The sequence below is a fragment of the Dromiciops gliroides genome, chromosome 4, assembly GCF_019393635.1.
Source record: "Dromiciops gliroides isolate mDroGli1 chromosome 4, mDroGli1.pri, whole genome shotgun sequence".
Taxonomy (NCBI): Eukaryota; Metazoa; Chordata; class Mammalia; order Microbiotheria; family Microbiotheriidae; genus Dromiciops; species Dromiciops gliroides.
Window position 1 is genome coordinate 393,423,673 of NC_057864.1, and position 15,175 is coordinate 393,438,847.

Here is a 15,175-nt window from a genome sequence, read left to right on the forward strand (position 1 = left end):
GATAGAGCTTTTATTGTATGGTAGTCACAAGGTGATGTTGATTAGAAGGATAGGAAAGTAGAAATACAATACAAATCATCTTAAGTCTAGGCTTAGTCTATATTCCATATAAAACTCACCGAAACCCAAGGCCACCTTTGGGGAGAGAGACTGAGTCAAGCGCATGCTGTTAACTGAGAGCCGGGCCTTTTTTTTCCTACTCCGCTGGTCTCCTGGCTGCGCTACACAGACAGGCGCTGACTGGGGTTTGACTCGGCCCTCGGTTAACAGCATGCGCTTGACTCGGTCTCTCTCCCCAAAGGTGGCCTTGGGTTTCGGTGAGTTTTATATGGAATATAGACTAAGCCTAGACTTAAGAAGATTTGTATTGTATTTCTACTTTCCTATCCTTCTAATCAACATCACCTTGTGACTACCATACAATAAAAGCTCTATCTAGAAAACCAGAAGCTTCTTCCATTTACTAGTCTGGGAGATAAATTAAGGGAAAGGTTAAGTAGGGGAGATTTATGATCTAATATCCAATTTTAATCTCACATTAGGTGATTTGCCTATAATCAAGATTTGGGTTGTGAAGGTGGCCACCCTGCTTCTAAGTCTAGCTCTCTTCTCTATTTGACCGCACTGCCATCCCCTGGGGAATTGTGGAAATGAGTCTCCAGTGATTCCTGCCTGGAATTTACATTTACACATTCACTTGTTACATGGCATCCCTCTTGTCACAACGTCCACTATAATACAGCACTTGCAGTTGACCATTTTATAAGGTACGATTTGATTAAATTCAAACAAGCACTTACTAAACATCTACTGCCCTCCCATGATATATGAACGACAGTAGACATAAAACAGGAATGCTGGAAAGAAATGATGAGTAAAGGGGCTGTATGTGCAAACACTGTGTTATTTGCACAGACTATTTTCACAACGTTGCAATGATACATATAGAGTAAGTAATTAGGTACATGAATCCAGATTATTTGGCCTAAAGTATTGGCTAATCTCTTTTAGGCCTCTCTTGCTTTAACTCCCCGGTAGCATCAAATGAGATAATGTACCTAAAACATTTTGCAAACCATATGATGCTATTTAACTTTCAACTAAAGGCCAGTTCTTCTCTAACCTTATGGTTACCCCCTTTTTATATTAGTTCATCCTAATTCATTCCCTAAATCAAAGCTGAACTATTTCCCCAGTTCCCTTAAGAAAGTCCATATCATGACTTCATGTTAGAATGGTTATTATAACCCTAAGAACGCAGATTCGTTTGCATCTTTCAAATTGACATGCTTGCCAAATTTGCAGATGACACAAAACTGAGAGGGAGGGATAACTAATATAACTGGGTGAGAGTCAGGATCTTATCCCAAAATATCTGAATAGAATATCAGCCTGAATTCAAGAAAGTGAGATTTACAAACCATCAATTGGTGTTCAGTTCTGGGCGTATTCTGGAGGTATCACAGATTCAAAGCTGAAAGAAACCTTCGAAGCCATCTAGTATAGTGGCTTCATTTCATAGATAAGAAAGCAGGCCCAGCAGATAGAGGAAGGGATTTCCAGGGTCTCACTCCAAATCCAGCATACTCCTCAAGTCAACCCTTGGTGAGCCCTCTAAATGGTTTCATCTGTACCCTGACTTAGTTTTTACCTCTAGGGTCTGTTTAACAAGTTTGCCTCCTTAAGGAATATGAGATTATGACTTCTTAATGAGTATGTTTAGCTTTTATAATATTAAAGGTAACATGGGATTATGATTATGGCCACAGTACCCTTGTTTCCTGACCTAAATTTAAATACCCTGGTTTATAGCCATTAATGCCTACTTCAGTTTGATGCAGCAGAGGCAGCAGAGGATGACAAAGTTGAGGAGAGATGAGCCATATAGGTCTTACTGTGGTATTTCACCATGAGTATGGTTAACACCAAATGGGAGATTATGCAGTCAGCTATTTGTGCTGAGTCAATCTGAGCAACTGAGATTATCTTCCACTTAAACCATATGTATCTTGCATGTACATACCCATTTGCACATTGTCTCCCTGTTTAGAATGTGAGCTCCTTGAGGGAAGGCACTATTTTTGCTTTTTAACACACACACACACACAAAATCTGGTACATAGTAAGTGCTTAATAAATGCACTGACTGCATTAATTGACCCAGATATTATTAGAAGGGGGAGAGTACAAAGGTCTAGTGTGATGCTAGTGTATTAAGGTATAAAATAGGAAAAACTGCTTCAAAGAGGCAGGTCCCTTCTACTCACCCCCTGGGCAGAAAGAGTATCTAAAATTGTACCATTTAAAAAAATCATATTTAAGGACAGTCTGTATTAGCATATAGTTTTCCTTATTTTTGTTTGAGTTCATTAGTTCATTTTTTACATTTATCATGGATTTTACATGATAATAGAGTGCAAATAAAACAGGTGGCTTATACCAAAAAGGCTTACGTGTTAACTTGATGACAATGAGGGGAAAAATGACACAGGAAAGAAAACAATATTAAACCAATTGTCTGTTTAATATTTTCACATAGTAGGCCCTTAATATCTGTTGATTTGAATTGAAAGGGAAGAAAATAATCTATTGAGAAGACAAATAAATTTACAACCATATTCATATTGAATGGTTTTGGGAAACATTATGTGAGAAGCCTGGAAAAGTATCTGCCTTTTGACAACATAACAAATGAGGAACAATTTAAGAAAGCTGAAATATAAATTTTTTGCTTTGTCTTCTCTTACTGTTCAAATACATATTTATAGATGAATGTTTACACTGTTCAACTAGGCATTTTTAAAAGGATCAGCTTTATGTACATTAAAGACGACATAATAGAAATTGATTTTGCTAAGCTACAATACAGGATTTTTGGGGACAAATTAACATTTTTCTGAAATAATTTCTGTTACAGATTCGTAATCAGCATATTCCTTTAACGAATGTACAAGTTCATCTAGTAGATATTCTCCTAGCATGAAACTTTGGATGTCATATAGCGATTTGCTTATTCTGTGATCTGTAACCCGATTTTGTGGAAAATGGTATGTTCTTATTTTTTCCGATCTTCCTTTGGTTCCAATCTACAAAACAAAAGATAGTTTATAGTTTAAAAGACATAAATAAAATACAATTTAACTTAATCATATCTTATTCCTTAGGCTGCAACTTAAACTAGATTAAAATATTAACTAATAATTTAATGCCTCTAATAGCATGGTGTGATGGATGAAAGGCTTCTGATACAAACTGAATAAATGGCTCTGTGCAGTCATTCACTCTCTCTGTACCTGCAGGCAGATGCTAATCTGCATTGGTAGATAGTTTCCCCACCCAGAGGAAACTAATTAAATAACAAGCATATATTAGTTTATCAATATTATACCAGTAAAGCATTGACTAAATGTCTCCCTAACTTCTCATGGTCTCAGGCTGAGGTAGAGAAAGCAGGGAGAGAGCTTCAGCATGCCAGTTAGCTCCAGAAGAAAAGCCCCAAAAGTCACATGCTGCTCTCAAGGAGACCCTAGGAGCCAAGAGAAGCTCAGAAGATATGTGGCCCAGGGGTTTTCCAAGGGTTCTTATCCTCTTTGGATAGAGGTGGGTCATTATATATTGATCCACTCTAATTTTTAAAAAAAGCTAATTGAGTCATTAAACAAATCTAATTAATTAACATCATTCAATACCATTGGCTGACATGACTGGAAGGTAGTCTACATTAAAATGAATTGCAGAGGTGACATCAGGGAAAAGAATGCAAAAGACCCTTCACTCAAGTAGCTCTAGGTAAAGTCCATAATCTAGGTGTGGTTTAATCCCATCTGTCTTTCATCCATCCAGACAAAAGAGCACCTCCATTTCTTTTGTTCCTTTGGGCTTGTCCCTGATGAGATTTGATGAAGTTTCTCAAGGATAATTGGACTTTCTGGAAAGGGTGAGAGAAAGGACAGAGTATTTTCTCACATAAGTATCTGAGCCTAGATTTGAACTCAGAAAGTCTTCCTGACTCCAGGCCTGACACTATCTACTGTGCCACCTAACTCCCCCATCATGTCCTATTAGTATGCCTCCACCAGTCTCCAACGACCATGGATCAGTGCCTTGAAGAGCCACACACCACAGTGTGGCTGTGCAGTCTGATAGGGGAGCCGCAGGCTCCTGAGTGACTTATAACCCATGACTGCCGCATCCCGTGTTGTATCTACCCCATGAGGAGTAGCTGGAGTGTCCTCTCCAGGGCGCTGGCCTGGGCAGATCAATATGGAAAACAAGCTGTTGCTCATGCAGCAGGTTTTCCCTCTCTGCGACACTGGTGGATCCAAAGGAGAGGCAAAACCAATACAGTTTGGCATCAGTGCCGCCACAGGAGTTGCCAGAGGGATGTGATGTCCAACATCCAACTACCTAAGGGACTCTGACTCCTGGTTTTTCCTCGGGGTTAACTCCCGAAGCCTTTCCCATATATGGTTCTGTAATGATTGGAATAACGCCACCTGCTGGATACTTACTGTAGAAGAGTTCTGCCCATGAAGGGAAGGTCTTTGAGGGCAAGACCAGGAGTGAGGAAGTGACGCGAGCGAGTGGGAGGAGGAAGGAAGAGACTGGCGCGGACTCTGGGGCTCTTTCCTGGGGACTCGGGTGGAGAGCGGAGCTAGAAATGTGCTCTCCCTTTAATAGATAGGAATCTAGGCCTTTCTCTCTCTTTACTAAATTCTTATTCTCCTTAATAAATGCTTAAAAGTCTAACTCTTGCTAAAGCTTATAATTTATTGGCGACCACTCATTGGATATTTTAGACAGTTTAGCTAGAATTTTAACCCTTAACAGTTCCAAAGGTTTGTCATGTCCGGGTGGGAGTGGAGATAAGCTCCCACTCTCTATAAAATGCTCCAATAGCGTGCGTCTCAAATAGCCCAACTCCTGGCCTTCTCATGGCAGAACTGTTTCCACTAACAGGAGAAGGGGTGAAGGCGAGTCACTGGCGCCTTAAAAACCAGTCGCTTTGGGCAGGTGGGGCTCCTTAGCCTTGGCAGGCAACCAGCCTAGGGGAAGGAAACCCTGATTTTAAACCTCTGCTGCCTTGCGGCTATACCCATATCCTATTAGACTATAAACTACAGGAAGGTTAGGACTGTCTTACCTTTTATTCCCCCTAGAACCTAGGATGACAGTGAGCCCTCTATTACATACATACACACACACACACACACACACACACACACGTAATTATTTCTATTCTTTGTTTATTTGAATAACTTTCTAACTGAAAATAAAGGTAAAATACATTTATCAGTTTGAAATGGGGTTAATACAGCTTTTTTCATTGCTTTTAAGTGTTCATTTTTATATTTTCTTTTAGTTCTTTACTTTTACTATATCAATAAAGAAATTTTACCTGAAGTTTTCTAGCATTGTATCGTTTGTTGGTTTCTTCTTCCAGTTGCATGCTATATAGTTTTGCCCGTAACTTTTTCATGGCCATTTCTTTATTTTTTATTTGAGACCTCTCTTGTTGGCATTCAGTAGCAACACCTGAATAGTGTCATGAGAATGAGAGTTTTAACAGAAAGTCTTCTTCATGTTTTATGTTCCTTTTTTCCTTCTCTTCCTTTTTCTATTTCACAAGAAAAAAAGAGGGCTCTAGTAAAAAATGAAACTAAAACAGCTTTACAGTTTTTCAAAGGCTTACAAATCACCTTTTAAGTTTCAATTAGAGTAAGTAAGTGTTCCCATTTTAGACATTTATCAAACAATAAACATTTAACAACAGGATATATATTTTCCCCTACTCATGGCCATCTACCATTAATCTTTCAAGTTAGGTTTTCTTTTGGTGGTTCATCTTTGAAAACTTTGTTCCATTGTTCAGTATTAACAATGATTCTCAAAAGTAAGGGTACTAGGTCTACTTCCATGGACATGTGATCTCATCAAAATGGATAACTTCCACAGATTGCTATGCATTCACATTCATTTCCGCCAAAAAAAAAAAAAAGTCTCCATAGGAAGGTCAGTCCATTAGCAAGCATTATTAACACATACTATTTCTCAGGCAAAGTGTTAAGCCCTGGAGATAGAAAGAAAGGAAAAAGTTGTTTCTGTTTTTAAGGAGTTCAGTTTTAATCAAGGAGAAAACATGCAAATAGCCATGTATGAACAGGGTAAACTGGAGATGATCCTGGAGAATGGTACTAAGAAGGAGCACTGAGAAAGACTTCTTGAGAAAGATGGAAGCTAGTTAAGTTAGGCAGTAGAAATGAGGGATGGAGTTCCAAGGATGTGAGACAACCAGAGAAATTCTTGGAGTCAGTTGATGAGAGTGTCCTGTTTGAAGGACAAAGTGCAGTGCAATTCCCACTTTCTTCTTTCTTAATTTTATGGGCAACTCACCATCCATTTGCACTATTTTCTCTAGATGCATATAATGGTAGATATGTCCAATAAGTTGTCCAGCCAGCTATATATTCCAGTTTGGACAAGAAGTAACCTTGTTTTTTTTTGTGTGAACTCTTGAATGATTTTTAATAGCATTTCAAAAGCTTTGCAGTGTTCTAGAGTTTGGCACAATCAGCATAAGATTGAAATCAGTATAATCTACAAGTGAACATCTGAAGGATGTTTGCACCTGTGCTGTTCCTACTCCACAAAGGTGACAAACCTTTGGTAAGTTTTTGTCTTCCCATTCTAGGTCTAATTTGATGTTAATAATAATTGGGTTGTCACTTATCTATCAAAACAGTTTTGTATGATCTTTATGTGCATGGGAGATAGTTAGAAAGCCTCTAAGACTGCCCTTTTGTCTACTGAATCATGCATTTTTAGAGTCAAACATTAAGTACAATGGGATCTTGTACACTTTACACCTTACAAATGTGACCATAAAAGTGTTCTATATCCCACTAAACATAGACATTGCCTATCCAATTACCTGGGCTTGTAAATAGGCAGGTTGGGTTGTAGTTTTTATGTCATACACAGCTAAAACAGAAGGAAAGGAATCAGGGGATGGTATTACTTCCTCAGGAGCTTAAACCCCTTAGGCTGGGTAATGGGCATTACCCTGAATCAGTAAGATTCCTTCCCAAACCTCTCTCACTCAACTTTTCTACAGAACATTTGTTTATTTAAAAAAAAAAAAAATGGGGGGGGGGGGAGGATCATTAATAGTTTTTGTTAAACTAACCAATTTAATAGTTTAGTCAAATATAGAATTTGATTTGGGCGCAAGAAACATGAAGGAAATCTTAAGAACAATTAAACACATTAGTTCAAAGTGTACCTTGTATTTATTTTGCATATAATTGCATGAGTACATGTTGCCACCCCTTTGGCAGGAAATAGGTTTTTTTTCCTTTGTATCCCTAGCACCTAGTCCTTAAAGTGCTTTTTCATTGCTGATCGCTTGACTTGTCAGTTGGACTTTTAAGCAAAAGCTGGATAAAATTACTCACATCTGCATTGTAAATTTTTAAAGTCTAAGTTATTTCCTCACCGGTGTAAAACTTTTATCATTCCTTGAGAATTTCATTCTGAAATTTATTTCTGAAATAAACTTTGAAGACTGAAAATGAAAGTATACTGTCTTTTCAGTACTGGTATTTAAACAATGAGAAAAAACTTGTTTCTGTAGAAGTACTGTTCAATAACTTAGACTAAAAATTCCAAAGGTCAGTGAATATCATCAGGGCATGCAAGGATACCCTGACAGTAAATTCAGAGTCTACTCTAGAATTTTTGAAAATTATTTTGTTTACAGAAGAAGGAAAAACATTTTCAGGTATTACCTAGAGACACTAAAAACACTAAACACTAAAAACCTGGTCTCAGAAAAAAATAAGAAAAATACTTTAAATTCATTACTTATTTATTGCTTTTGACAATGGAAGCCGACTAGGTGGAAAATATACATTTTTCCAAAATTGGGTTGAGAGGGTGGAAGAGAGTGCAGAAAAATATATAAGGGGAAGAATGCCAATAAATACAGTACATTAAATCAGGAATCAACCTTTTGAAAGAAGTAATCATTTGAATTTAAACAATGTTAAACCATTTCCTATTTATCAAGGCAACCAGAAAAATCCTAATTACTTCTCTACTCCTACCTGGCTCATTTGTATTCCCTACTCCATTAAAGCATTCTTAAAAAGTTTAGCTACACAAATTATCCTGCCTCAAGTAGTCATGCAAAAAACAGTCTAATTTATCAAATTATCTGAAATACTTAATTTCATTGTAACTGTCCAAAGGCCCAGAGAATTTTGTGATGAAGATGAAGCCACAGTTATTCTGTGGATGATGTTTTTAAATACTAAAAAAAGATGACATAATTTTTGAGGGGACTACCTGAAGAACTACTCACCTATTTGGGTGTTTCTGCCATCAGAATAAGGTTTCAAGGGCATCGGATATACAGTAAGTCTGTCTATATTAATTGGTTCTTTAATTATTCAAAAGCTCTTCAGTAACTTTTTAATACCAATAACTAAAGACATATTTTATTATTGGAAAAAGTTATCACATTATGAAACTCAGATGAGTTTATATAGTTCCCTTCAACTTCTATGTCAGAAAATCAAGAAGTACCTGTTGGAAGATGAACTATTCGGACAGCACTGTCAGTAGTGTTTACATGCTGACCCCCAGCTCCACTAGCTCGCTTAGTTTCAATTCGTAAATCTTTAGGATTGATTACCAGATTTATCTATAGGAGAAAAAGAAATAGGATTAAAAATCATTCCACACACATATTTGTTTCTATATGACTATTTGTATTAAGTTAAGACTTATACCAACCTGTAATGCATATGACCCTCTCTAATCAGTGTCAGAGGACAGACACTTATTTGGATCAAAAAGAGGTAACAGAGCTTTGCAAAATATATTATTCAAAAGAATGCCATTCAAATTCTGTCCAATTATTTTTAATTCTCAAAAGAGGGATTCTTTGAAAATTAGCAAGATTCTATTTTAAATAGCTATAGTAAAAAAGGTGATGTGGAGATTAAATTGAACTTACTGACCAAATTTTTTTTTATAGAATATTTCAGAATTGAATATACAAGATGATTAAGCATTGAAATGAATTCCTGAAGCTGGTCTAGGGATCAGTTTTCTAATCTTTAAATTATGGGGTTGGACTAGACCAGAGCTGTCAAACATGGAGCCCACAACACCCCTAGTGCAGCCTAAACCAGATTAAAATGTAATTGGAAAATAATTAACAAAGGAAACACAAACAATAAAACATAATGTTATGCAGCCCACAGGGATCTTTCTGTATGGTTTAGTGGCCCCAATTTCTACTTGAGTTTGACTCCACTGGCCTAAATGGCCTCTGAGGTTCCTTTCAGCTCTCAGTCTATGATCCTATGGATCACTGTTTAAGAACCAAGACTATATTCCCTTTCAGAAACACTCCTCAACTAATTTGTTATTTTCAAGAAATATAGTCTAACCTGAACAGCTCCTTTATGTGAATAATAAAAAATAGCATGTACTTGTTCTATGCCTTTAGGATTAAGTTTTTATTTTAAGGGGTTTTAGACATAATGTGAAAATTTTAACTTCTTAAAATAGCATTCTATCTATATAGTTAATATGCTAGAATCAGTCATTTTGAACTTGTAATAGAGCAGAATTCACTATAAAAGCTAGGTAACCTTGGACCCCAGGAAAGGTAATTTAACTTACAAAATTCTAAAAGGATGTTATAAAGTCCTCTCACCAGTAAAAGTGGTGCTACAACAAGGACCTCAGGAACAGTATGCATATGATTCGTAACAGTTATGTAAGGATAGGAGGTGCAAAGGAAAATGATAAATTCCCCCTTCCTTACAAACCCAAAGTGAAATCATGGGTTCTCAAAACTAATTAAATCTATAATGACAAAAGGAACTAGCAAACCATTCCAAGAATAACTGGAAACATTCCTGCTTACTTCAGTAGGCTGGGGCAATACTGCTACAGTCATTGTACTGGTGTGCATACGGCCTTGCTTTTCAGTCTTTGGTACTCGTTGTACTCGATGCACACCTCCTTCAAACTTCATGTGCCTATAAACTGCTGATCCCCCAATGCTGGCAGATGCATGTCTTAGGCCACCTTTTGAAAAAGAGGAAGCACAATTTTTATTCATTACTGCCATTTACAAAGACTACTATAACTTCGAGCCTGTTGAAATATAATTTACACAGCAACAAAAAGAATGTAAGCATTCAAATTTTGTAGACACTATTAGCTTATAATCTATGTCCTCAGCTAATCAGCAATATTATCTCAACATGTCCTAAACATAATAATGTTTCATCAGACATAATAATTGTTATTTCGTACAATGCACCATATTAGGTGCAGGGGGACATAAAAACATAACATGTTCCCTGTTTCTGCCTCCCCCCCTTTTTTTGGGGGGGGGTGCTGACCTGTTTTATCATTGTGTCTGTCACACATTGGTAATTTTTCTGTAATTTATAAAACACTAACACCCTGTACATATATTTTTATTCCTTCTCTCCAAAATCCTTTCTTAAAATAACAATTCATATTTTTATAGTACTTTAAACGAAGTGCTCTCCTCAGAACAACTCTGAAATAGGTGGTCTAAGTTTTACATTTACTTTAAAGGTGAAAAAAACTGAGGCTCAGAGGAAGAGAGATATACTACTCACAGCTAATTTCAGAGACAGAATTTGAACCCATAAATATATTCAAGTTTAATGCCCTTTACTTGGAAAATAAAATCATCCTACTAAATTTTAAGTGAATGATATAGTATTACTGACCTATTTCACTGGGAAAATATTCCAGTATTTCAAAATGCCATTTTTTATATGTAGCATATCGCTGGTACATATCAAACATCTCTGCAGTAAACAACATAGCTTCCTGACCCCCAACTCCAGCAGTTAATTCCAAGATTAAGTCATTTTCATCTGTTTCTTCTGAGGGAATCAAGAGTAAGATTATCTGTAAAAACAAAAATGCCACCCCTCATATTTAAGATAGGTATTAAAACAATTAAATAAAAGGGTTATTGGCAGTCAGAAATAATTTCAGTGTTACACTTAAACCAATGCTGTTCCAGATACACATCTCAATGTGACTAACAACACAACGTGATTTTTTTTTTAGCTGTTGGTATTTTCTTTTCTCTTTTCTTCCCCCCCCCCCCCCCGCCCCAAATCATTGGTAGTATTTTATTTCCTAACTACATGTAATGATTGTCTTCAACATTCATCTTTGTAAGATTCTGAGATCCAAATTTTTCTCCCTCCTTTCCCTCTTCCCTCCCCAGGCAAGCAATCAGATATATGAATACATGATCTTAAAAATTAAAATTATGTATTATTAACATGTCCATATTGCAACGGTAATCTCTACTAAGAATAAATATTTATGTATTGCTTTCTGTGTTCAAACTGCTTTTCCATTCCGTCAACAAACATTTACTAAGTATCCTTTGTGGAGAGAGTATTACATTAGGTACCATGAAAGTAGAATACAATAGCCACATCCAAAATTTTTATTATACTTGAACACACACACACACACACACACACACACACATGCATACAGATTTAAGGATATTTGCAAACAACTACAAATACTACAGAACCACTGAGAAGCAATATGGCATAGTAGAAAGAGCACTTGATGTCACAGGACTTAGTCTTATGTACTAGGAGCAGTTGTCTGCTCAGGGTTCTGAGCTCCTCTGCAGGAGTAGGAGTTCCATGGGTATAGAACAATGCATATATTTTCAGATTTTTTAAAAAAATATGCTAGTTTTGTAAACTTTTCCTCCCCTTTTTAAAATTAATAAAAATTTATTTTAAAAAATGCCTACTGTCCAGACCGTAATATAAAGTTGGATAGACAGCCCAGAGCAAGTGCATTAGTACATATATCTTGGATATTCACTGCAGTTAGCAAACTGGACTCAAAATTGAATAGGAGGAGAAAGGGGGTTGAATTACCATTGGGAAATCATACAGTGGTTTTAATATTCAAATTTCTCCCTGAAACAAAGACCCATCTTTGTAACACCAATATTTTTCTGGTGGTGCTATATGTCTGCGAGTCATAGAATACAGTGTATAAAGAATTAAATATGCAAGTCCACTAAAGGGCAGAAGAGGCACATGGTGGGTGAGAACAAGTTGCAGAATGTGTGTATGTAATATACACACACACGAATTATAAAGGAGAACCAGTGTAATATCATTAGTTATAGATATGAAAAGAGGGTAGACTGGTTATGCAGTGAGACTATTTTCTTCGAGTCCCATCTTCTTACAAAAATCCTTTCCTGGTCCTCCTTAATATTAGTGCCTTCCCTCTGAGATTATCTTGCGTTTACCCTTATCTTGTATATATTGTGTTCCTATAGTTGTCTCCTCTATTAGTATTTGAGCTCCTTGAGAGTAGGCACTGTTTGGTTTTTCTTTTTTTGTACACCCAGTGTCTAGAACATAGTATGTGTTTAAACATTTGTAACCTTAAAGTGTGTACATCTGCTCCATTGGTATCTATGCAATTTCAATAGATCTAAAAGAAATCCCCAAAGACAGACAAGACCCCCCTTCTGTAGGATGCATAGAAGGAGATGGGCAAGAGTCCCACAGGCTAAGATAGGGATTGGATATAATTTCTGCTGTTAGATGTAGTTCCTCACATTGATGCCATCAGATTCCTCTAAATATCACTGAAACTCCAGGAAAGAGTTAAAAGTAAGCATCACTGCAATATTTAATCCATGTGATAATGTGGTTATGAAACTTCCCTTCTAGGGCAGGCAGTGAAAAAAGTCCCAAAATGTCCCCACTCCTCCACTTCATCACTTACTTTTCAAAAGTACAATACCTTTTGTTTCAATTTAGTTAATTCTTTCTGACAAGAAATTATTTCATTTTCTGCAAGTTTCCTTAGATCTTCATTCTCATCTATGAAAGCAAAGATTTGAATTTGCATAGTTAATTTTAAATAAGTTGAAATTTTGTGTAGAAAAAAATACATTTTTATTATTTTTTTCCAGCAAATACCAAAGTAACTTTCCAATATGCTTATACAGATATTCAAGCTTAGGGAATCTCTTTATTAGGGAGCATTGATTAAATATTATCAGCCTCTACAGATAATCCCCTTAAAATAATGCCTGGCTGTTTTTATTATCCAAAAATACCCTTCACAGTAATTGTGGCTTCATTTTCACTACTGAATTTTCTAGGCAATTGAATAGTTAAAATGAAACTAAAATGTTCAGATAATCTAAGATCTGCTTTACCTGACTACTTAAAACAGTGAATCTTTTAGTTCTTTTTTCTTTTTTGGTGAGGCAACTGGAGTTAAGTGACTTGCCCAGGGTCACACAGCTAGTGTCAAGTGTCAGGCCAGATTTGACCTCACGTCCTCCTGAATCCAAGTCTGGTGCTTTATCCACTGCGTCACCTAGCCACCCTCCGAGTTCCTTTTTAAAGAACATATTTTTACCCATTTCCTTACATATTTCCCAATTACATGTAAATTTTAACATCCATTAAAAAAAATTGAGTTCCAAATTCCCTCCTCTCCCTCTCTTCTCTCATGTATTGAGAAAGTAAGGAATTATATTGTCCATACATCTGAAGTCATGCAAAACATATTTCCGTAGTAACCACGTGGAAAAAGTAAACACACAGGGGCAGCTAGGTGGCGCAGTGGATAGAGCACCCGCCCTCGAGTCAGGAGTACCTGAGTTCAAATCCGGCCTCAGACACTTAACACTTACTAGCTGTGTGACCCTGGGCAAGTCACTTAACCCCAATTGCCTCACTAAAAAACAAAAAACAAAAAACAAAAGTAAACACACAAGAAAAATAAATAAAAAAACAGTATCAAGCTATACTTCTTAAGGAAAAACGTCAAAATTTTTCATGGTACCAATAACTGCTCTCATTTCATTTATTGTACATCCATTAAGTCTGTTTTCTCTAGGGACTGGGAACTGGTTCTGGTCATTGGGGAAAATGAAAAAAAGTGTGGTGACCCTCATTTTGCAAAGTAAAAAGAAGCAATCAAGGGTAAAGCAAAAATATGACATGCATAGCAAATCACTGCCCTCAAGTTTTATAACATACTATCGTGTATTACAGTTATATGCTATGAACTCCATAAAAGTGCTAAAGGACTTAAGGGGAAAAATTTTAAGCTTCGTAGGAGAGGAAGCATCAATTACACCTTATAAGTAAGTAATATTTTGATAGGCAGAGGTAGTGGTGGAATTCTTAGCGAAAAGAATGACATGAGCAATGTCCTAGGAAGAAAAAAATGTTCAGGGAATGGCCGGAATATGAGCAGGGTCAGCACATTTCGGTGGAAAGAGCACTACACTATGTAAGGAAACTTTAGCTCTAATTCACGCTTTTATTAACTAGCGAGACCTTGATCGACTGACAACCTTTCTGAGATTCAGTGTCCTATAAAATGGACCTTCTAAATTACCAGAACGAGCAGTTTCAACCGAGGGAGGTGAAGGAGTCGATTCCCCTAAAAACCCTTCAGAGGTCCCAGACCAGTTCCCGCCGCCGAACGCTCCCCTCTTCCCGCATCCTCACCCTCCAGCAGCCGCTCAGTTTCCCGCAGCTCCTGCTCCTTCTCCTTCAGTCTCTGGGCAGCCATCACCAACTCCGGACCCTGCAGCTGGGACAGGGCCTGCACCCCCGGTCCCGCCAGGCGTTCAAGGAAACTCCTCATGGCCCCGCCGCCAACGAAGAGCTCCTCCAGCTGGGGGCTGCTAGAGCTCACGGGTCGGTTAGGGGGCCTAACTAGGGTCCCACAGGCCCACAGGTAGCGAACAGTGCGGAGTAGCAGCGGCGACCGCATAACTACTAAGAACCGGACCGGAAACAATTCTCAAGACCGAAATCCCGAGGCATTCGTTAACTCTCGCGAGAAGGGGCGGAGCTCTTGAGCCCCCGAGACTTGCTCGCGGAGGTTTGACCCGGGCACGGCCGTGGTATGTAGTTTAAAGGGCTCTTTTCATCCCGTTCGGCCTAGAGCCGGAAAGGAAGCTGTCAAGAAGTTTGGGGTGATTCTATTGGCTGTGGCTTGCATGGGGGCGTGGCCAAAAGTTGCAGCTGATTTTGACACAGGGCGTGGTTAAGCAACACGTGGAAGTGTGCCTGGTCTCAGATAA

General features: G+C 37.6%; 1 protein-coding gene across 4 annotated transcripts; it reads right to left on the minus strand.

Moving 5' to 3' along the window:
• Nucleotides 1–2,503: 2,503 nt before the first annotated feature.
• On the minus strand, nt 2,504–14,957 carry MTRF1L (mitochondrial translation release factor 1 like). Of its 4 annotated transcripts, XM_043999405.1 has the most exons (8): nt 14,595–14,957; nt 12,865–12,944; nt 10,785–10,968; nt 9,941–10,104; nt 8,587–8,704; nt 5,399–5,535; nt 3,856–3,928; nt 2,504–3,086 (listed from the first exon to the last, which is right to left on the minus strand). In XM_043999405.1, exons 1-8 carry the CDS (start codon nt 14,860–14,862, stop codon nt 2,995–2,997), a joined length of 1,116 nt encoding a protein of 371 aa, XP_043855340.1. In that variant the 5' UTR covers nt 14,863–14,957; the 3' UTR covers nt 2,504–2,994. The 4 variants fall into 4 exon arrangements, with proteins under 4 accessions (XP_043855340.1, XP_043855339.1, XP_043855342.1 ...); XM_043999404.1 differs by lacking the exon at nt 3,856–3,928 and having other exon boundaries at nt 14,595–14,945; XM_043999407.1 differs by lacking the exons at nt 3,856–3,928; nt 12,865–12,944 and having other exon boundaries at nt 14,595–14,677.
• Between the last annotated feature and the right edge of the window lie 218 nt (nt 14,958–15,175).

Bases quoted from the DNA above. Each gene is read 5' to 3' on its own strand.
- MTRF1L (XM_043999404.1), bottom strand. From the start codon at position 14,862: ATGCGGTCGCCGCTGCTACTCCGCACTGTTCGCTACCTGTGGGCCTGT. The intron at 10,105-10,784 runs GTCAGTAATACT...CTTTTTCAAAAG, and splicing joins ATATTTTCCCAGTGAAATAG to GTGGCCTAAGACATGCATCT. The intron at 3,087-5,398 runs GTAAAATTTCTT...TTTGTTTTGTAG, and splicing joins ACAATGCTAGAAAACTTCAG to ATTGGAACCAAAGGAAGATC.